Source organism: Cervus elaphus, chromosome 20 (genome assembly GCF_910594005.1).
Source record: "Cervus elaphus chromosome 20, mCerEla1.1, whole genome shotgun sequence".
Classification (NCBI taxonomy): Eukaryota; Metazoa; Chordata; class Mammalia; order Artiodactyla; family Cervidae; genus Cervus; species Cervus elaphus.
Window position 1 is genome coordinate 112665903 of NC_057834.1, and position 23145 is coordinate 112689047.

Genomic DNA, 23145 nt, shown 5'->3' on the forward strand with positions numbered 1-23145 from the left:
CTGACCTTCATTCTTTTTCTTCTTTCTGTCCCTAGAAGGTGCCAAGCATTTGCCATCTCAGGCTCCGCACTTGTTCTTTCCTTTCCTCAGAAGCTTTTCACCCAGATGTTTATATGACTAGCTCCTTTTTGTCATACTCAGCTCAAATGTCTCTTCCTCCGAGGCCTTCTGCAATCCCTAATTAAAAACTTAACCCTCCATCTCCCTCCCCTAGCATCTCATTACCAGCTCTATTTTATCATTATGTGAATTTAGCCTGCTGATCTACGTCCTCTTAAGTTACATGTCTGTCTCACTTCTCTTGAGTGGAAGCTTCTTTAAGGCAAATACTGTCTTTTGTCTTGTTCAGTGCTGAATCCCCAGGACTAGGCACAGGTTAAAAGTTCAATGGATACTTCTTCAAATGAATAGCTCAGCATTTTTTGGAGTAAATGTATGAAAAGAAAATTTGGCCTAATGTCAGATTATTATGTAATCCTAACAAACTAAAAAATTCTGATTCAGTAAATATGGGTGGGGTACAGGAATTTTTATTTTAACAAATCCTTAGGAGACTCTAGGGCAGGGAATCACTCACCACAGTTTTTGGGTAACACTGGCTTCCCTGGTGGCTCAGACAGTAAAGAATCCACCTGCAATGCAGGAGACCAGGGTTCAATCCCTGGGTTGGGAAGATCCCCTGAAGAAGGGAAAGGCTACCCACTTCAGCGTTCTTGCCTGGAGAATTTCATGGACAGAGGAGCCTGGCGGGCTACAGTCCATTGATTTATTCATTCTTGCAAGCTTTCTGTAGGTAAGGTGGCTTAGTTTTAAACACTAAGCTAATAGGTATTAGCAGAACTGAATCACTTGCCCAAAGTTCATCATTAGTTAGCAAGTGAATTCTAGAAACAAGAAAGTCTAATTTTAAACATGCAAATCTTGCAAGTTAAAACACACAGAGATTACCTCATCTATTTTATGCTAGTCATAATTTCTTGACCTTCATCATTTGTTTCAGTCATTAAAACAAAGACTAGACTTTCATAACTCTATGAATGACTATAATGAACTGTTTGGATCAAACAAAATATATATGTTCAAAGGACTCACCAGCAAGGGAAAATGAGAAACTTGAAAGAAAAAAAAGCTAAAGAGAGATTTTAGTTTCAATAGTACACTGTGTTTATAAAAGAAAAGTAATCAGATGTTGCTTTGAAAGATTTGCCCTCCAAAATGATCAGAATGGGTGGGATGTTTGACGAGTAATCAGATGCCACTCTGTGCTGTAGCATTACACCACAGCAACAGTAGCCTGGTGATGGTGGGCAGTGATCAAATTAGATTCACGTCTGACTAACAATACATGCTAAGTTTGGCAAATAAGGCTAGTTGTTTGCACTGGGAATCTGGCAAGGTGTGCTGCCGTTCACCCGTGATACATTAAAGCTCAACTCTACCTCCACAACAACAAAAAATCTGCACTGAATCTGCTTTTTCACGGGATAAATTTCAGAAATCAGAGCTTTTGATATGACCCTGGGCAAAAGGCAGCCACATTTACAAAGGGAGCACCTTGCCTTGCTCTGAATAGCAAATAGAACACATGTCAGATCCAAGATCTAATTTTATTAAAATCCTGGTTCAACTCCAGAGTATTTCGAGATGTCCAATCTGTTACACCAAGTTCCTAATTCCTTAAGGTATTCTCTCCCTTCCTTTTACGAGCCAGCAGGTCTTGCTTTAAGCTCACCTTTTATGGATGGAATATGGTATGGAGGATACCATACTGGCCAACAGAAATACAATGCAAATCATGAAAGCAAGTCATGTAAATTTTCTAGTAGCCACATTAGAAAACTTACCATTTTAACATATAATCAATACTGAAAAGTGGAGATGTTTTTCATTCATACTTTTAGGCTCTGATTCTGATATCCAGAATGCATTTTACAGCACACTTCAATTTGGACTATCTGCAATTCAAGTGGTCAAGGGTCACATGTGAGCAGAGGCCACTGTATTAGACAGTGAAGGTCTAGAGCCTTGTTACTCCATGTGTAGCCCACAAATTAGAAGCCTTAGCATCATCTGGAAATCTGTTAGAAATGTTGACTGTCAAGTCTAACTCCAGATCTACTGAATCAGAACCTATAGTTTAAAAAGATCCCCAGGTAATCTGCATGTACAATAAAGCTTGAGAAATACTGGTTTAAGGAGTCATGGGTCTCAGGTTCTTCACCTGTCAAATGGAGGTGATAACCCTTACTTGCCAGGACTACTGTAAAGATTCTTGGTTTACTTAATAGACTTTTAACAGTTGAGATTTTAATGAATGGTAACTCTTATTTAAGAAGGCAATGTAATAAATGGACCGTAGAGCTGGACAAGATAGAATATAAATTCAAGTTCTTTAAAGCTCTGGACCTTCAACAACTCATTTATTTAACTTGAGGTTGAGTTTTCATAACTATCTAATTTAGGGTTAATATCTACCTTCAACAACTTAAACTGTTGTCGTCAGGCTGGGGCACGGCACATAGGAGGCATTCAATAGTGGCAGCCATTCATATACATATTTATATGTATATCCTACTGGCTGGGCCAAACTAGAGTAGTAACAAATGACACTAAGCTGCCTTAGTTCACATGGCCTTCCATCCCAAACCAAAGTGTTACTTCTTGTGGCTCCAGTGTATATTTCACAAGGAGACCCTAAGGACAGCAAAAACGTTTATTTGAAAAAATTACTATGTATTGAAAATATACATTAGAAATTATTACAGACTTCCATAGCATTCCCCTCCCCCACCACAAAAGTAGAAATATCCGCTTGCTATGCTAATGCCATAGGTAAATTCAAACAAAAAGGAAAACATTATCAGCCCCCCTTCCTCATACATTAGCACTGGAGGGGGAGAAGGTCAACTTGTATTTGCCAATCAATACGAATTTAACAAGTCCCAGTCTTCAACAGCAAGACACACATATTTCTGCTTTGAAGACTGTGAAGAGCTGCTCTGTTCCTTCTCTGGCTCCTCGAAAGCTCTCTTCTTGCTCTTCTTTGACTCCTGGCTTGAGAGGGCTTCGTGTTTCAACAGTGGCCCATGGCAGTCCTTCTCTTTATAGAACTGGAGCTTCTCGGAAGAGTTCATGTGGGCCTCTGTCAGGGGATACTTCCCTAAGGCTTCTGTTCGAGCCCTCTTCCCATCTGTAAGGATGACAGAGGGAAGGGTGATGAGCTTACTATGCTGGCTGCTAATGCCTGGCCAAGCCCAGAAAAATGATCCAATGGAAGTGACAAGAGGCCCAAACAGGGTGAGTTTGGATTCATTTCCCCCCCCTTTTGTGTGCCTTATAAAGTAATTTACAGCATACGCACCAGCACAGGTTGAAGGTATGTACTCACAGAGAGTATCAAAGATTTACAGTCAAATCTGAGATCTGCCACTTCTTGGATAAACGATCATGGGCAAGCAACTTGTCTAAGATTCAGTTTTCTCAGATAGGGATATAAAAACTACTTCATAAGGGTGATGTGAAGCTATAAGAAGTAATATATGGTGCTCAGGACAATGCTTGGTACAACAGTGAAAGCTCAAAAAGTGTCAGCTATTACTACTCAGAATCTGGACTTGACTCTGTCTTCTAAGACAGCCAAGTTTGTAGCACAATTCTAGCAAATGATACACCTTTATTCTATATCTTTTGGCACAGAATAATTTTTTCTTATTTTTCTACTTTTATTCTCTCTTCACTTCAATTTTATCCTTTAACTCCTTTCAGAAAAAATTATGGTAAAATACACATAATATAAATTTAGCATTTTAATCATCTTTAAGTGTACAGTTCTGTGGCACAAAGTACATTCACATTGCTGTATAAACATCACCACCATCCATCTACAGAACTTTTTCAGCTTGGCAAAACTGAAACTTGGTACCTACTAAACAGTAACTCCCTACCACCCCTCACCTCAGTCCCAGCAACCATTATTCCATTTTCTGTCACTATGAACTTGACTACTCTAGGAACCTCGTAAGACTCACACAACATCTGTCCTTTTTATTTTTTGGCCACAGCATGCAGCATGTGGGATCTCAGTTCCCTGACCAGGGATCAAACTGTGCTGGCTGCACTGGAAGTGCAGATTTTTAACCACTGGACCACCAGGGAAGTCCCAACATTTGTCTTCTGTGAGGGGTGTATTTTACTTAGCAGGATGTCCCTATAAATTTCACCCATGTTATAGCAAGTGTTACAATTTCCTTCCTCCTTAAGGCTGAATGATATTCCATTGTATGTAAATACTACATTTTATTTATCCAGTCATCTGTCAATGGCCAGTTGAGTTGCTTCTCCTTTTGGCTACACTTTAATTCCTTTTTAATATTCTGTATTCTATTTTTGTATCACTGCAAATCTCTTCTGGAACAAGATAGGATATATATAAACACATATGTACATACATACATACGCTTAATAAGTTATTTTCCTGATGCTGGTGCTCAAAGCTAAGTGTGAACTTACACTATAAGCTATATTGACAGAGTATAAATCTTTGCGATCTAATTAAGTCAATGCTATCATAATTAATTTTCCCACTGAGTGAAGACGAGCTAAGTGCCCAAATAATCTAAGGACAAAACACTCCAAAGGAAAGGGAATTTCTCACAGAAGTGGTGAGCTGCTGTTCGAGACTCCAAGGTTTCTTGCGGCTTCATAGCTTCCAAAGTCACACGCTCCCACTGCAGAACAATCTAATAAAATATATTTGGAAAGATGTGAATCCAAACAATATCTCGAGTTTTTAATCTCAAGCCTTCCTTGTTCTCAACCCCTCTTTCCATAAACCAACCCCCCTGTGGTAATCTTGCTTCAGACTACGATGAGTCTCTATTCCAATCTACAAATAAACTGCATGTACTTTACTAAAATTTGAAACCTTAGTTATAATACTTTTCACACATTCCTAGGCCCATTTTCACACCTTAGACTATATCAACTGTAATTCAAACTCTTGTACATGTGTAAAATAACCGCATTTCCATACTCACAGGATACTTCATGATCAGTTTCCATTTTTTAAAACTGCTACAAATGTATTAATATTTTTATTATAAGTTACTACAAATTCTTTTGAAAATCTGGCTTAGTAGAAACTACACATAAATAAAGAAAAGTCAACAATTATTAATATTTCACATATACCATAAGTAACAAGAACTTTAAATTTCACACTTCTCACTATGGTATGCAATGAAATGATCATAAAGACAGACAAACATTTGCAAGACACCGAAACAGCACAACACATAGTTTAGGAAATCAGTTCCAGAATTAGCTCTACCATTTACTAGCCAGGGGACCCTCGGCAAGTGATTTAATGGAGAAATTTTGAGACAGACATGGGGAAGTAAAGGGACTCCTGTTAGATGGCCTCATTTTTCTGTGTCACCTGCTGAGGATGAGGCAGGAGAATGGAGTCAGCCTGAAACAGTTTCAATAAGAGATCAACAGAAGATAGATAAAGCACCGCTGCCACGTCCTAGGGGCCTAGCTGAGGCTGCATGGTGCGAAGCTGTGTGGAGCCTCAACTTACTTTCAGTCCAAGCTGCTAGCTATTTTATTTCATCCTTAGCTCTCCAAGAGAGGGCCTGGTTTCTCCATTTTAGAGATGAATAAACAGAGACCCAAAGCTGCCTTAAGTTGTATACCTATTGGGTTGCCAAGCCAGGACCCCAAACTCAGGTCTCTGAATCTACAGCCTATGCTCTTTCCACAACGTCACCTGCTACCATAACCAAACCACTCCAAGCCTTTATATGACCATTCCATAACTGCCCCAAGTCCACTGGATGTATCCAGAACTCTTTCAGCGCTACAAACTTAGTCTGACAATGGACATGTGTAATGATTTCAGCATGCATTTTCTGGACAAACCTCAAGGTAATCCTGAAACACTGACTCATCAGAACTCCTTCTTGCTTACCTATAAGGAAGTGATGCTATCATGAGGTGGCTGGAAAGGTCCACCACTATGCATTACAGAGTGAAGCCAAGGAAGGATCCAGAACAAAAAGCTCAGTGGGTCCTCCAGGCCTCCTCCAATCAACACTGGTTTAAAGTATCTGAAGGAAACAGGCACCAACCACAGGCAAGCTGGCATCCACTGGTGCTCTACTTGGTTACCTTCTGAGTGCCTACTTGAGTCTGTACTTTACCAACTTGAGGAAGACCATCAAGACGACAAGATAGCATCAAAGGAAAGTTTAGTGAAGAAGCTGGAAATGGGAGGGCTCCGTCTGCTCAAACTAGCATGGTCTGATCTGAAAATATGGCCTCAATACGTGCCACCAGTGTTTCCACCAGTACATGAAGGGTATCGGCTTCAATAAGTTGCACTAAGTGAACTTCCCTGAATGGGTCATCTAAGACCTCTACCTTCCCAGAAACAATGCTAGCTCTCTGTACATAAAATACAATTTTTAAACTTAAACAAGAAAGAAAGAGAATGGGAGTGCTAAGGATTAAAAAAAAAAAAAGACATTTCCTTACTAAGGAGAGTTAAGAAATTTGCCCCCTAAATGGGAAAGAGTTAGACTTGAATTTTTATCAGTGTAACTTGTTCTCTTTTTCTGGTACACACACAGCTAAAAGAATCTCTCCATCTGAAGTGGGATCATACTGTTTCTTCTGCATAGCAATCAAGAATTCATTTATTTTCTGAGTCACTTTATAAGAAGGCATTTTCTTCTAGGTCCAATAAGGATGAAGTACAGTCTAGTGACCAGAGCATGAGATGTACGGACTAGCATCTAACAACTTTTCTCAAGTAACTGGGTTAGTTACAAATCATCAGTGTCTCGAGTCTGACTGAAGATGACAGTTCAGCCAAAGAATACCAAAAGGATTAGCATCTATTCGAGTGTTGAATACGACACTTGGAATTTATTAAGCCATATTAACTGTAGGGGAGAAAAATCTGCCTTACCTGATCAGCCCAGCCCTCTGTCTTGCAGTTACTGTGATCAAATTCCTTCAAAGGCACTTTGGAGTGAACGAGGCCGATGTGGGTCTGAAGCTTGTGTTTGACAGCTTTGATGTCCTAGTAAGGAAAAATAGAACACGAATGCACACACATGGTCAACACTTAACTTGCTCTCAGTAGGAAATAAACACTATCATAGATACCAGCCCTTTCTAAATGTCGATTGGCAGAAGCAAAATATCAAACTGTATGTTTGTGAAAGTAAGAGAAGGGAACAGAAATCCTACCTTGAGTCCCGTCCCAGAGATATCTAAGCAGTTGAGTTTTCTAAAAGAAAAGAGGTATCCAATTCCTGCATCTGTTATCTCAGGGTTACCTAGATGCCAAAAACAAAAGTAACATTCTGTTACAGTTATAAGTATTGTTAAAATGCCAACAATAAGCTCAAGAAAAAAGGCCAAACAATGATAAAATATAAAATATTGAGAGAACAAACTTTTCAGAGTAAATTAAATATGGGAATCTATCTTTCCTATGAAGAGCCACATGAGATGATCCTTAAGATCTTTTATAGCTCTAAACTTCCTAGGAATTAGGGGTTAGCAGAGAAATTAATGAACCAGATAGCTACTACAAAGGGTTTAATTTGGAACCACATGAAAACAGCATATTCTAAACATGAATATTAAACAGGTATATTAGACTTCGTTCATAGACATTTCACCTCCAAAGTAAAATATTTTAATAAGATTTTCAAGGATATTTAGACACAAAGACTATCACTGTCTTACTAACCTGCATTAAAAAAAAAATTATTATTTATTTATTTTTGGCTGTGCTGGGCCTTTGCTGCGGCACGGGTTTTCCTCCAGTTGTGGCAAGGTGGGCTACTCTATAGTCGCAGTGTGCGGGCTGCTCAATGCGGTGGCTTCTCTTGCTGTGGAGCCCAGGTTCTAGGGCATGCAGGCTTCAGCAGCTGTGGTACACGGGCTCAGTAGTTGTGGCCATCGGGCTCCAGAGCACAGGCTCAAGAATTGTGGCACATGGGCTTAGATGCTCAGTGTTATGTGAAATCTCACAAACCTGTATCTCCTGCATTGGCAGGTGGATTCTTTACTACTGAGCCACCAGGGAAGCCCTGCATTTTTAAAAAAAAAAATCCTTTCTTACATGGCATCTTCTCATATTATAGAGTACTGCATTTAGCGCTGGGTCCTGAAGAGCATGAGCACAATGCTGGCACACTGCAGACACTCAAAAAAAAAATCTGCTAAATGAATACACTTCCCGGGGAGGAAGGGAGGGCGTTATTATTTTCATCTTACAGAAGCCAAAACCAAGGCTCAGAGTTTAAATAACTTGCCCAAGGGCACACAGTAGCAGAGCAAGGAGTGTCCTCTGACTTTAAAGGCCTGCTCTCTCTACTCGACACCAACCATCCTGCCACATATTCAATACATGCTCAGTTAAATCATAACTGATCTTATAATCTTTCTACTACCAGGATCAGTATCTGGTTAATCTTGAGTAAGTATCAAAATTGTCAATTTATCCAGATTTTCACCAAGCAATTATTGATAAAAAATGACCTAGCTGACAGACACTATCAATCAGCAACTCAAAGATAAGTAAAGATGAGCCAAATGTCCTCTATGCTGTGAATATACAGTGAATATGACCTCTCTGCAGAGAATAAGCTGCATCAGTGAATCCATTAGGGCTTTTACTACCCTACAGAGTGGTACCACGGCAGGAAAGGTATCTGGCCAGGAGATAACAGTCTCCGGCTTTAGTCGTGCTCTGCCACTATCTTGCTGGGGCACCTAAGAATCATCCCTCAATTTTATCACCTCTCAGACAAAGAGGAAGAACTACATGATTTCCAAGTCCATTCTTCCAATATTAATCATCTGTAACTGCTAACAGAACTTACAAGATAAATCTAGCAACGACAGGTTTTCAAGGCCCCTCTTCATCACTCGGACTGGGGCTGTCATTTTCCGCACCCCAGCATCAGATAAACAATTATCCTTCAGGCGGAGTTGAGTTACACTAGGAGACAAAGTCCATGAGCAAATTACTTAAAAAGCATTTGAGAAAGTCAAAATATAAACTTCATTTAAAAATGTATCTTCTAACCCTTGCTATTTCACACTTAATGCATTTAACAGAATTAAAGCTCCTTTGATGCTACTTCAGTTACTATGTGAGGGTTAACTTGAGACCAAAGAAGCATGTAGTACTAGCCTCAGATGGTAGAGGGCACTAAAGGTATATGGAGGAATGAGGTAAGCAGGGACTTTTATTAAGAAGATAAATACACTTGCTTCACACAAAAACTGCATTCTTGACACGTTGTGTCAAAAACATTCTAAATGTTGGGGCAGTCTGCTAAAGAACTCCTATGAGAATTCTCCATATAAAGCACAATTCTTTCATTCTAATATTTTATAAATCCAATTTTCAGAATGGATTTATAAGGTATAGCCATAAGGCAATCCATTCAGCTAAACTGTACCTGGTGTGTTAATGTGCTCCACTGTCCCACATGCAAGAGATCCGAACTTTTATCAACCTCATGTAAAAATACCTTTCTACAAGGCAGTATGCCGGTCTCACTTCCTAGGCAGACCTGAGGGAAAAGATTAGACTCAGGTTTTTAGTGCTTTTGTCCTTCTGGGTATTTATGAAACCATAAAGGAATCCATCTGACCTTCTCTCTGCAAGCCAGACCAAGATCAGTCGGACTATTTATGAAGGGTGTGAACTGGGTGATTTCTTTAAATTATGGTTCTTGAAAAGAATTTCTATGGCTGTCTTTTAATAGTTCACTTTTTAAATGATTTACAGTTCAATGACGGTTAAAATAGAAAATGATAATGACTGCAAAAATTATGTAACCTCTCATCTCTTGCTAAAATAAATCAGGGCAAAATCATTTTTCAACCCAGGTAGTGTCAAGTACTGTATGTCGAAATAAATTTTATTTAGATAAATGAACCTACTGACTGACTTTCCTGAGTTGTCCAATCAACACTGCTTGTACCAAGTAAATGGAGACTGAAACTGTTTTAGAAAAAAAAGTTAGTAAATAAACACAGGACTGAGAAGTAATTAACATCCTTCCCACTGGATCAACCTTTAAAAAACAATTCATTTACAAATGGTGGAGGGTCAATACCTAGACAGGGCCTCATTGGTGAGATGTTCTAGAAGTTCATGCTCATCTCCAAGCTTGCAACAGGAAAGATCCAGACAGGTCAGCTCCCGGAAAGACTTAATCTCCTCAAGCTTTTCTGAAATCACCAGGTATCTGTCGGGCATGGACAGCAATCATACAGCTTTTCTTTTCCTTCTTTTAAAACATCACCATGTGTGGTTTTGTAATACATCAACATTCCATCAGGACAAGATACTACGTAATAAGCAGACTTTACTGATTACTATGTAGGCACAGGTTATAAAAACTTTAAATAAATGCATAAACACAAACAAGCAAAGGCAAGACACAAGAGAAAATATCTGCTTTGTTAGAAGTCAGACCTTGGGGTCAGTGTTGGGACTTTTTCAGAGAATTTCCAAACTTTAGGATACTCATAATTTTAACCACTCATTCTTTTAAAGTTGCTTTTTACTTAATGCTAAATATCTAGTGCTTTGAAAACTGGAACAGGCCAAGAATTCTGGGTTCTAACCTGTACATGCCCAACAACATACCACATCAAAGATTTATTTGTCACATCAGGTTTTATCTTCTCTACTTGTTTGAGTAGCTGCCCACTTCCCAGTGCCACGGTTAGCCTGCTAACTTTACTCCAAAGTTATGTGCAGCATGACTATGACAAGAACTCATTCCAAACTAGATGGTTATTAAGACAAACCTGTAAGCATGAACACTTTAATTACACTGGGCACCAGGCCAGACTGCTATCGTGGAGTATCAGAAGGCCTCTGCAGAGGAAGAGAAGATTAAAAAGACACTGCTGTGGTCTCCACCCTGCTTTCTAGTTGTCCATCTATTTCATATGAGGTCAGCAAGAAAAAATGAAAAGGGATTAGAAGTGACAGGAAACAGGAGAGGAGCCTAAAAAAAAAACAGGGAAAGGGAAATGCCTGTGGCAAGAGCATGCCTTTCTCATCCATTTTCCTCATAGATGTCTAGAAGTTTTCATAGTGAGATGGTTCACTAGGATCAGTGGGCTTATATTTAAAAGTGTTCACATTTCTCTTCTGTCACCAGGATCATAATTACCAAAAAGAGCACTGAATAATCCAAGGACAAGAAGGGCGTCAGATCTCTTTTCTGCCTACTTCCAATCAGAATAAGATACATTGAAGCTGATCACTGGCCTGACTGCTGGGTACAGATGGCCAAGGGCATTGATACCCCCTCTAAGCTGCCTGGTGACCAAGCTCAGCTGGGTACACAAATGAGCCTATTTACTCAGACATATTTTAATTACACTGTAAATAAAGCTTCTGTTTTCCATCTTCCAATCACAGAGTTGAAGTGGGTTAATGGGGATTTGGGGGATTAATGGCAATTAGAGAAAGGAAAACACACATCCTTTGATCAATTAACTAAAAGATTTTTAGTAATTGTGAGACACGGGTTATCTGGGAAGGACAAAACGATGCAGAACATGATTCACAAACATTACAAAAATCAAGACTAAGAAATGAAACAAATTGTACAAAGCCACAGACACTACTAGATGCTTATCGAGGACATAAATGAAGCTCTAGGGTTTTGCTGAAAATTAATCGTCCAACTTTCCCTTTAAAAAATTCAGAAGAATGTAGTGGAGAAGCAACAGAAAGAGCACAGTTTAGTGTCAGACCTACCTGAGTCTGGATTTTAGCAAGGCTAATTGCTTGTGTTACTTAACCTCTGCAAGTCTCAATTTCTCCAGCTAGTAAATGGAGCTGATGATTATTTTCTTTAAGGATTATTAAGAAAATTAGAAAAAAAAAGTTTCAAAAGTAAACGGCATCTTATAGGCCCTCATTAAATGGTGTGTGTGCTTGTACTCAGTCACGTCCGACTCTTTGTGAGGCTATGCACTGTAGCCTGCCAGGCTTCTCTGTCCAGGGGATTTCCCAGGCAGTGATACTGGAGTGTGATGCCATTTCTACCTCCAGGGGGTCTTCCCTACCTGGGTTGAGCCCGAGTCGCCTGTGTCTCCTGCACTGGCAGGCATATTCTTTATCACTGAGGCACCTGGTAGGCCCCATTAAATGGTAGCTATTAAAATTACTTCAGTTACAAAGGGTGATATTATAAGGAAAACATACTTGCCTCCTGTGACCATCAGTGGGGTTAAAAATCAGAGGGAAGAGACGGTTTTATAGGTTGAAACATATAGACAGTTTTCTCCTTTTGGCAGGCAGCTTTGTGACCCAACCCCCAAACAGCAAGTGCCTGCACTTAACCAATTACCTTATTTTTCAATGCTGGTAAAATCTTTGTTGCTGCAGCTTCAGCTGGGAATTGCAAATGCAAACCCAAATCTCCTGCCCTCTTCCTATTTCCCTTCAGGGATTCAAAAGGAGAAGGGACGTTTTCAATCACAACTGAAAATCCTACCCTTATATTTGGATAAGACAGCACTGTCTTATTTCTTATTCAGAATTGTTGAAATAAAATGAGTCAAGAGAGTATTAAAAACGCTTCTTATATTTTTCTGATTATAAGGAAAACATTCCCTGAAAACTAAAATCTAGAAAATTATAAGGAAAATTAATTCCAATTTCAATTTCATTATCTAAATTACATTTCAGTGAGCTTCCCTCTTTTTCCCCCTATATATGCAATGCATATAAAATTTTCTATTTTTTTCACAAACAAAATTGGGATCATATATGTAATTTTAACTATTCTTTTTAATTTGTTATATAATTAACATTTTACCACATCATTTTAAATGATCTTTGGATATTATCTTAACAGTTACACGATTACTTAATTTCCTCTAGTTGGATATTTGGCTTCCAGGTTGTCACTATTACAACTAGTACTACACTGAACATCCTTATGTAAAGTATTTGTTCTGATATTTGATTATCACATTAGAAATTAGAACAAACTCTTAATAAATGGAATTGCTGAGTCAAACAAAGGATACAGGTACTTTTAAGGCTTCTGCTACATACTGCCAAGTTGCTTTCCAGAAATGCTACATTATGTGCTCATTAAATGTGAATGAAAGTGCTATTCTCATCCAATTTGACCAGTGGAACAGTATGCAAACATCACATGGCATAAAAAGCATTTTCCCCATTGTGAGGAATACCTAAGCTATAATGGTAAATGGAGGAAAAAGCAAAATACAAGTTATAGAGTATATTCACAAATGGACAAAGATACATTATTTGAAAATAATTACCATGAATGATCTCCAGTATTCTTGCCTGGGAAATTCCACGGAGGGAGATGCCTGGCAAGCTACAGCCCCATGGGAATGCAAAGAGTCTGACATGACTTAGCAACTAAACCACCACCACCATGAATGATGGAATTATAAACTTTAAAAGTTTTATGTTTCTCAAACAGTATGTATTTGCCTTTATAAAACAGTTTTAAAGCAATGTTTGTATCCTATTTTTCATTGTTCTAATTTTTCCACAATGAACATAAATAACTTGGAATAAAAAATGAAGGAGTAAAACGTACTTTCTCCCTTCTTTTTATCATATGCCTTTTGGTTCAGTTCAGCCGCTCAGTTGTGTCCAACTCTTTGCTACCCCACAAACCACAGTACGCCAGGCCTCCCTGTCCATCACCAACTCCTGGAGTTCACCCAAACTCATGTCCATTGAGTTGGTGATGCCATCCAACCATCTCATCCTCTGTCGTCCCCTTCTCCTCCTGCCCTCAATCTTTCCCAGCATCAGGTGGCCAAAGTACTGGAGTCTCAGCTTCAACATCAGTCCTTCCAATGAACACCCAGGACTGATCTGCTTTAGGATGGACTGGTTGGATCTCCTTGCAGTCCAAGGGACTCTCAAGAGTCTTCTCCAACACCACAGTTCAAAAGCATCGATTCTTCAGTACTCAGCTTTCTTTATAGTCCAACTCTCACATCCATACATGAGCACTGGAAAAACCATAGCCTTGACTAGAAGGACCTCTGTGGACAAAGTAGTATCTCTGCTTTTTAATATGCTGTCTAGGTTGATCATAACTTTCCTTCCAAGGAGCAAGTGTCTTTTAATTTCATGGCTGCAGTCACCATCTGCAGTGATTTTGGAGCCCCCCAAAAATAAAGCCAGCCACTGTTTCCCCATCTATTTGCCATGAAGTGATGGGACTGGATGCCAAAATCTTAGTTTTCTAAATGTTGAGCTTTAATCCAACTTTTTCACTCTCCTTTCACTTTCATCAAGAGGCTCTTTAGTTCTTCTTCACTTTCTGCCATAAGGATGGTGTTATCCGCATATCTGAGGCTATTGCTATTTCCCCTAGCAAACTTGATTCCAGCTTGTGCTTCTTCCAGCCTAGCGTTTCTCATGATGTACTCTGCATATAAGTTAAATAAGCAGGGTGACAATATACAGCCTCGATGTACTCCTTTTCCTATTTGGAACCAGTCTATGGTTCCATGTCCAGTTCTAACTGTTGCTTCCTGACCTGCATACAGGTTTCTCAAGAGGCAGGTCAGGTGGTCTGGTATTCCCACCTCTTTCAGAATTTCCCACAGTTTATTGTGATCCACACAGTCAAAGGCTTTGGCATAGTTAATAAAACAGAAATAGATGTTTTTCTGGAACTCTCTTGCTTTTCTGATGATGATCCAGCAATGTTGGCAATCTGATTTCTGGTTCCTCTGCCTTTTCTAAAACCAGCTTGAACATCTGGAAGTTCATGGTTCATGTATTGCTGAAGCCTGGCTTGGAGAATTTTGAGGATTACTTTACTAGCGTGTGAGATGAGTGCAACTGTGCGGTAGTTTGAGCATACTTTGGCATTGCCTTTCTTTGGGACTGGAATGAAAACTGATCTTTTCCAGTCCTGTGGCCACTGCTGGAGTTTTCCAAATTTGCTGACATATTGAGAACAGCACTTTCATGGCATCATCTTTTAGGATTTGAAATAGCTCAACTGGATTCCATGACCTCCACTAGCTTTGTTTATAGTGATGCTTCCTAAGGCCCATTTCACTTCGCATTCCAGGATGTCTGGCTCTAGGTGAGTGATCACACCATTATGATTATCTGGGTTGTGACGATCTTTTTTGTACAGTCTGTGTATTCTTGCCACCTCTTCTTAATATCTTCTGCTTCTGTTAGGTCCATACCATTTCTGTCCTTTATTGAGCCCATCTTTGCATGAAATATTCCCTTGATATCTCTAATTTTCTTGAAGAGATCTCTAGTCTTTCCCATTTTATTGTTTCCTCTATGTCTGTGCATTGATCGCTTTTGGTTAGCCTTGTTTTAATGGTCATATTGATTGTGCATCTTAATAGTAAGCTGCCTTTCACATTTTGAATGACAAAAATTCATATAACGGTATACTATACAGCTATTTTAAAAATCTACACATATTGATGGCAAATAATTTTGAAAATATGTGAAAGAGCAAAGTGATTAAGAGTGTGAGCACTGTGTTGCGTTTGTAAAATGAAGAGGCGAGCTATACATGCATGGGTATGTACAGAGTATTTCTGGAATTATGTAAAGAAAACTGATAACAGTAGGTGTCTCTGGGAAAGAGCAAAGGAGAGAGATTGGAGGAAGGCTTATGTTTCACTTTATACCCTTTTGTGTTTGTGTTTAAGTCCTTTTCTGTGTGATTTTTTTCAAGTTTTTCTTTTTAATTAGTAGATGCCTTGAAAGCTATTTTTCATGATAGTGGTGTAAAAAATTTAAATAAGTCAATAGAAGTATATGAGCAAAGGCAATCATTAAGAGAAAACATATGCTCTGTTAGAAAATAGACAGTGGTTCTTGTGTTGGGACCTTACTGAAAACTTTCAAACTTTAAGACACTTGAAATTTTAATCACCTCTTCTTTGAAAGCTGCTTTTTAGCTAATGTTCAATATCCAGTGGTCTGAAAACTGGAATGGAGATGAGAACTCTGGGTACTAATCTTCACATCCCCGAAGAGTATACCAAGAGATATTTGACAGATCACATCTTGTCTTTCCTATTTTCTCCTACTAGAAAAGCTTGTAGATGAGTATTTTCTATCTAATGAAAGAGCTGTGGCAATGAACTAATCCTTATCAAGTGTTTTCAAAATAAATAAATTAAAAAACAAAAACACTAACAAAAACAAAAAACAAAATAAAGCTAAGTGTTGTCTGGGAGGGTGAGGGAAGGGAGAAAGACAATGACTTTTCTCAAAATGGCCTACCACTTCGTGTTTGAAAATTCTAAATTCAAGTGCTGTTTGATGGGGGAACCCCCCAAGCCCACTAAGTCCCAGAACCTGACAGAATTGACACACCCAATAAAATACTCACCATCATAATCAGAACACCCACCTGTTTCGCAAACACAAGGAGCAAAGCACCAGACTTCCATAGGCCTCAGTGAATTTCTGTAAAGCCCTCAGCCCCGCACCGGGCTCTGTAAATTTCTGTCTGGCTTCAGCAGCAGAGAACAGCTTTTCAGCAATCTGCTCAGGAAAGCCGATAAGGGAATCAATGTGGTCAACATTGTCAGAGATGAAGCCCAGGACAAGGCTGAAGAGGGATTTTGCAGAGTACCGAAGATTTCCCTCCCGGGTGTATGTGAAGATGAAATGATCAGTTTTCTCTTTCCGTGCAGTGTCATCTTCCCTGTTCATGCAAAGCTCCACAGAAAAGCCTTTGGGAAACAGTCTGAAAGGCCTTGGTTTCTTCTGGATGATGTTGCTCTTAACATCATCCAATGCCAGATTGACCATGTGCAGTTGCCCATTTTCTCGCATGTAGATGGGCCCTGAGTCCAGATGGTTTTCTGAGTTGAGGTAGTAAGACATTGCCTTGGTTGTGACTGTAAAAGCAAGGTACAAGGGAAGAAAACCCAATTAAAATGCCATTTGTAAAATGTAACTTCACCATGCTGTGCCCAGAGCTTTATGAGCCTACCAGGCAGGCCCTCTGGCTGCTTTGGGGAATCAAAGCTCACCAGTTGCCTGTGAACCCTGGCATACCTTGACCTGGAATGCCCATTCCTACTCTTCCCCTTTTCTTGTCTGTCTGGTGAACGCCTATTCATCTTTCAAAAACCAGCTCAAATCTCATTTCTAAAATTCACTCTAGGGTTTCCCTGGTGGTTCAGTGGTTAAGAAACTGCCTGCCTATGCAGGGGGCATGGTTTCAATCCCTGGTCTAGGAAGATTCCACATGCCTCAGGGCAACTAACCCATGTACTCCAACTACTGAGCCCGCATATCCTACAGTCCATGCTTCTCAACAGAAGAAGCCACCATGGTGAGAAGCCTGAGCACCACAACAAGAGAGTAGCCCCAGCTCACCACAACTAGAGAAAAGTCCACTTAGCAACGAAGACCCAGCACAGCCAAAAATAAATAAGTAAATAAATAAATAAAATTCACTCTAAGAGAGTTATCATAGAAGTGGAAGACAGTCCCTGGCAAGGCAAGTCATGGTAGCACAGCTGACATTAGCAAAACAACTGAAAATAATCCCAGGGTCCAACAAGGGTGTTATTACATAAATACACATTTATGTACATCCTATATCCACACCATGGAATGTTATGCATCCATCAAAATTCTAAAATTTTTATTGACTTGCAAGTTACAAATATTAATAGTAATATGTAGAATTTACTATTTGTATTTTAAAATATGTTTTCACACAGAACAAATGCTAGAAACTAGTAACTCCCTTCCTTGCTACCCTGGCACCTTCCACACATTTCTTTATTATACTTGGCTCGCATTTTTGCTACTGATTTATTTCTAGGCATGTTCTGCTGATTTGAGCTCCTTCAGAGCAGACAGCATGTTTAATTCATTCACCCTAACATAGTGCTCTGGCATGTGATGGTCCCTGAGTAGACAGTCATGGAACTAAAGTTTACTCTTTTGCAAAACTTTACAGAGAACACAAGCAACACATTTTTTTGGTGTTTTTTTTTTTTTTTTTTGATCCACAAATGCCTCTATCACAAGACCTAACTAAAAGCTATTAAGCTGAGATGCTAGATTCAAGGGCTAGAATAGTTAGCTCTCGTTCCTTAATTTCTTCAGTTAACTGGCACTTCTGAGGTAAGGCAAAATATCAAAAACAGCAGGGTATTTATGCAATCATGTGGATGACATTTTATGCCCAAGTACTAACTGGAATAAATATTTGCTTTCCTGAGGAACCATGAGATTTCAAAAATATTTGAGAAACTGCCATGCTAAATAAAATGGAGTATGATTATCACTGCTACAATTTGTAGGTAAAATTTAATGTAATACAGGTCAAATAGCTGCTATTATCTCTAAAAGACTGATTGACTTTTAGAGTGAACCAACCCAGCTTTGTCTGCATTAATGCAGGGCTAGAATGTAGCTCTGAATTCAGCCACTTAAAAGTGTCAATCAATCAAGTCAGTGATCAAAAATGCTGAGGCTGGGAAGATCAAACAGTGATCCTGTTGTAGGCATCAGTATGATCCATGTTTCTCCAGAGGATAATTATGTGTGTAAAAGTACACCAGAAAAGAGGGCCCTGCCACGCCACACCCAAGAGCCTCATTCTTTCCTGCTCATCTTATGCCTTACTCTCCGGCCAAGCCATACTACCCAGATTAAGTTGGCTGTGTTCTCTCGTCCCACTGGCCTTTGCACATCCTGCTCCCTTTGGCTGGAACATCCTTCTCAGCTTCCCTGACCTAGGTGATTCCTAGTTCTCATTAACAGCTAGCTCAACCACATCCCTCTCCTGGGAAAACTTCCTAATCCCTGTACTAGTGCACATGTCTGTCTGGTTTTTCCAGAGCACCAATGTCTCTTTCTATATAGCACTTAGCACTGTGTACTGTCTGTTCACTTGTTAGTATTTTCAAAGTTGTGAGCTCTTTGAGGGCAAGGCACTTGTTTGATTCATCTCTCTTTTTTCAGGCCAACACAATGCCTAGCTTGAGTAAGCCCTCAGTAGATATTTGCTGAACCAAATGAGAGGAAGAGTGGGACCTCAAAAGAACAGACTTAGGGCTCTGAGCTGCAGGGCCTGCTGATACTGTTGCTAGGAGCCAGCTCCTCTTCCAGGCAACAGCTGCAGGCTCCTCCCCCAACTCGCCAGACCCTTCTGCAGGTGGTGGAAGCAAAGAGGATTATGGGAGTATATTGTTACTGGTACTACCAGAGAGGGGGGGGAAAAAAGAATCTAAAAAACAGAAGAAAAAAAAATCCTGTCACAGTGCCAACTCTCATAACCCATACTCTTCCCAGCCAGCATTCAGTGCCTCTCCTAAGGTGATAATTTTACTTATTCTAAGCTTTTCTTCCAGGAGTAAGCACGTGGTTCCTTCAGTCTCAAGAGTTTAATCCTGATGAGGAGACAAAGCAGATCCCCTTTGGTCTTGTCCTTTGGACTTGAACATTCATAGTCCTTCTCTACCTGTAGACCTGGAAGGACATACCAAGCACAGCCTCACGTAAGACTGACCTGATTTTAAAAGTGGAAAGACAAAATTCTATGGAAGTTAACATAAGGAATCAGCACACTATAAACCCCCTGGCAATGAAACAGGGTCTGCTCATATGTAGCACCCCTAGCCATCACTCCTAATAGTGCCGCCCATAGATTCTAGGGTAAAACGGACAAATGGATGAATGGAGGACCACTTCCGGTGAAAACCAGAAAACTGATTCCATCCAGCAAAGGGCACATGAGGTTGGGGACCAAAGTGAAGATGCTAACCCAGGCTGCCCAAAATCCCAGCAGCTTCTGCTTTCATGGATTTTTTTTTTTTTTTTTTTTAAGAACTTGGTTTCCTGATCAGGAATTCAACCTGCACCCCTGCATTGAGAATCCAGAGTCTTAACCACTGGACTGCCAGGGAAGTCTCACATGAATCATTTTCAAAGCAGACATAGTTCTGGCTATATTTTACCTTTACTTTTTTACTTAAATTACTCATCAAATGCCAAGGGCTCTCTGTTCTTCAACTATGGTACCTGAGAAACAGACCATGATCAGGAAATTCCAGTGACCTTTGATTTCTACTACTAAATTTGTGCATCTTGCTCCCAACAAGGAGCAAGCTTCCTAAGAGTTTGTGAGGTACCATAAAATGACCTAAGAATTATATTAATGTTTAAGCCTTTCAAAGTTAAGAACTGTAAAGGCAAGAAAATTCCAAAGTTTCTGTAATTTGGCTCTACTTGTTCCTGGCTATTACACAAAGTGGTCTATTAGAAGGCAGTCCCTCAGGAGACAGAGCCTGTTCCATATCATGGCAAAAATCCTACACGAACTGGAAAATTAAAGTAATTAGTATGTGAAAGAATAACAATGTTCAGTGAAGGTCTGCATTAGCTATATTTCATATTAGAGCAACACAATAACAAGGTAGCCTCTGATAGTTTTCCAGCCTGTCTCTGGAAAGGTGGTTCTGTAACCTATAAAATCTCATATAAAACTATTACAATAGTACATGTTCTAGTATTTGGTCACCACAAATGAGCCAAAGTTACCATGAACATGTCATTTCATCAAATGAATAAAATGTAGCCTTAGTACATTAAAAATTCATTTCTCTACTGCCTCTTTGAATAAGAGGCAAGATAAAATAAGTGATAACTAAACATGACTTTTTAAAACTTGAAGTCAGTTCACCAAGCAAGAACCTTGACAATCCAGTAGAGGGAACTGGAAAGATGGGAGTCAGGGAAGCAGACTACAGGAGGCAATTAAAATTGTTACCTGAGCCTACAGTTATGCAATTTGAAAAGAAAAAGAAGAAAACACCTAACTTTAGTAGGTAAAGTAAGGTAGCAATCTCTCAGAAATAATAAACCATAGTAAGACTATGATGATAATAATAGTGGGTGTGATAGCTCCCACTGAGTTGCCAAGCACTGTTAGGTACTATATTAAAGGCAATTCTCAACAATCCAATGAGGTAAGGTTTGCCATTTATTAGATAAAAGGGCTCAGAGACTAAAAGTAACTTACTTAAGAAACAGAACTACTAAGTGGCAGGGCCAGAATTCAATCTCAAAGCTGTATCACTCCAAAGCTCAAGCTCTTTCCACTGCATGATGCTGTCTCTCAAGAATAAAAATATGACATCAGCTTTAAGGATAAAAAAAAATGTTAAAAATTAATCTCACCCACCTGTTTGAACCCTCTGGTATTCACTGACTCAAGACGGGGAGGGGGGAGCTGAGAGAGGGCAGAGATAAAAAAAAAAAAACAGTGGACATCTGAGAAAAGAGTTGGTGGGAACTGAGCCAGGACAATAGCTACACTGAGGCTTTCCCTCTTTCCTCTGCCAGGGCAGAAATCACCCATATCCACACACCAGGAAAACATCTGTCACTCCATGGCCTTCATCCCAAGGCTGCAGACACCCTCAGTTTATTTGAAAATGCAGTATTCTTAAGCAAATGTCTAACATAAAAACATGAATGGAAACTAGTTCCAAACCACCAATAACCAAGTAACAATCTTAGGTTTATTGTTCTGGATCACCACCATTTTTCAAACCACCAATAACCAAGTAAGAATCTTAGGTTTATTGCTCTGGATCACCACCATTATTCAATTTTCAATTCGTTTCTTTTGTTTTATAACTTGCACTTGCTCACCTGCCTTCTCTCCCATACCTAACTCCTTATTTGCCTCTTAGGAGAGGCCAATCTCTCCTACATCCTGACATCTGACAGTTTTTCTACCTGCCAACTGTAGAGCTTCTCACACAAAATCCAATCTCCGCACCAAAAATCCTAATCCTCTCCTTTCACCCACTCCCAACTCCCCGGCCCTCAACTCTCAAACCTCACGCCCTTCCAATCTTTCCACGATCCTTCTGAATGTGGCTCCCGGTGGCCCAGATCCAATCACACCTTCACCTGGCTCTCCCTCCTTCCACCGCACCATTCCACCCCCACCCTCCCTAACCCCCCTGCAACTCTTTCTCTGTCCTTTATCACGTAGTCTTCCCTTCCTCCTATTTTCTGAGATTCCCTCTCCTGGGACTCCAAACTCTCCATCTTTTTCTTCGTCTTCTGCCCTCAACCTTCAAAACCTCCTTCCTTCACGACTCACAATGTCCAACTTCACAGTCCACAGCCCCAACTTTTCTCCCTTGCCCCCTCAACCCCACCCCTCTCTTATTCCAATCCTAGATCCTTTACTCCTAGCACTCCTCAAATCCCATTCCTTCTCCCCCTTCCCAGGACTGCAATTCTCCATTTCTCTATAAATTCCCAGGCGTGACCCTCCCCAAGTGCACCCAAGCTAATCCTGCTCCCTCTTCCCACCCAGGCCCCGAACGAACCTCAGTTCTCACACGCCCCATACCCTAGCCCAGCATCAACTCCACCCTTAAACCCATTTCTGACACCCCTAGATCCTCACCCTCACACCTTTCACCCAACCACACCCCAGCTCCGACCCTCTCGGTCTTCCCCTCCCCCCTCCCACCCCTCCCTCAAACTACACCCGCCCCCACTCGCAGCCCCGGGCTCCTTGAGCGGCCCAGCCCGCGGCCGCCACCTACCTGTGCCCCTGTCTAGGGCAGCCAGCGGCAGCTCCTCTGTGGCGGCTCCCTCCTCCTGCTGCGCGGCTGAGGCGGGGAAGCGGTTCCGCGCCCCCGGCACTAAGCTAGGGAGGGTGGGACACAGAGTGGGCGGGAGGAAGGAGGGGGCTGGGGGCGACCTGGCGCCGAGAGACCGCGGGGCCAGCGGGGGTGGGGTGGGGAAGACTGGGCAGGGGAGGCGCGCTTGCGCGAGACCCGGCATGAGGGGCGGGGGCGGGCTTGGAGGCGGGGCCGGGCCCAAGGCCGGCGACCTGAGGACCGAGGGCTCCGAGCTGGGAGATATGAGGACTGCGCGTGCGTGCTCGCGCGAGGGCGGGTCGCCTGGGTCTCACAGGCCCCAGGGATCTAGCTTTGCTCGGTGAAGGAAGGTTACGTGTGCTCCTGCCCTTGCCTAGGGAAAGGTCCTTGCCTAGTGAAAGGGCCTTGGGCGGGGCTACGGAGCTCAACCCGCGCGGTAAA

General features: G+C 40.8%; 2 protein-coding genes across 3 annotated transcripts in view; one reads left to right on the top strand and one right to left on the bottom strand.

Moving 5' to 3' along the window:
- Window positions 1-2699: 2699 nt before the first annotated feature.
- On the bottom strand, window positions 2700-22855 carry LRRC42 (leucine rich repeat containing 42). 2 transcript variants are annotated; one of them, XM_043876859.1, is made up of 9 exons: window positions 22648-22755; window positions 21261-21308; window positions 16461-16953; window positions 10152-10283; window positions 8904-9022; window positions 7258-7346; window positions 6974-7087; window positions 4655-4739; window positions 2700-3190 (listed from the first exon to the last, which is right to left on the bottom strand). In XM_043876859.1, exons 3-9 carry the CDS (start codon window positions 16937-16939, stop codon window positions 2922-2924), a joined length of 1287 nt encoding a protein of 428 aa, XP_043732794.1. In that variant the 5' UTR covers window positions 16940-16953; window positions 21261-21308; window positions 22648-22755; the 3' UTR covers window positions 2700-2921. The 2 variants fall into 2 exon arrangements, with proteins under 2 accessions (XP_043732794.1, XP_043732792.1); XM_043876857.1 differs by lacking the exon at window positions 21261-21308 and having other exon boundaries at window positions 22648-22855.
- Window positions 22856-23012: 157 nt separating this feature from the next.
- Window positions 23013-23145, top strand: part of HSPB11 (heat shock protein family B (small) member 11) — a 31482-nt gene continuing 31349 nt past the window's right edge. The window contains exon 1 of the mRNA XM_043876866.1: window positions 23013-23054. The gene's annotated coding sequence lies outside the window, so the exon portion shown is untranslated. The remainder of the gene's footprint in view (window positions 23055-23145) is intronic.

Bases quoted from the DNA above. Each gene is read 5' to 3' on its own strand.
- LRRC42 (XM_043876857.1), bottom strand. From the start codon at position 16,939: ATGTCTTACTACCTCAACTCAGAAAACCATCTGGACTCAGGGCCCATC. The intron at 10,284-16,460 runs GTGGGTGTTCTG...CATGCCCGACAG, and splicing joins TCCTTGTGTTTGCGAAACAG to ATACCTGGTGATTTCAGAAA. The intron at 3,191-4,654 runs GTGAGAAATTCC...TCATCCTTACAG, and splicing joins AACAGCAGCTCACCACTTCT to ATGGGAAGAGGGCTCGAACA.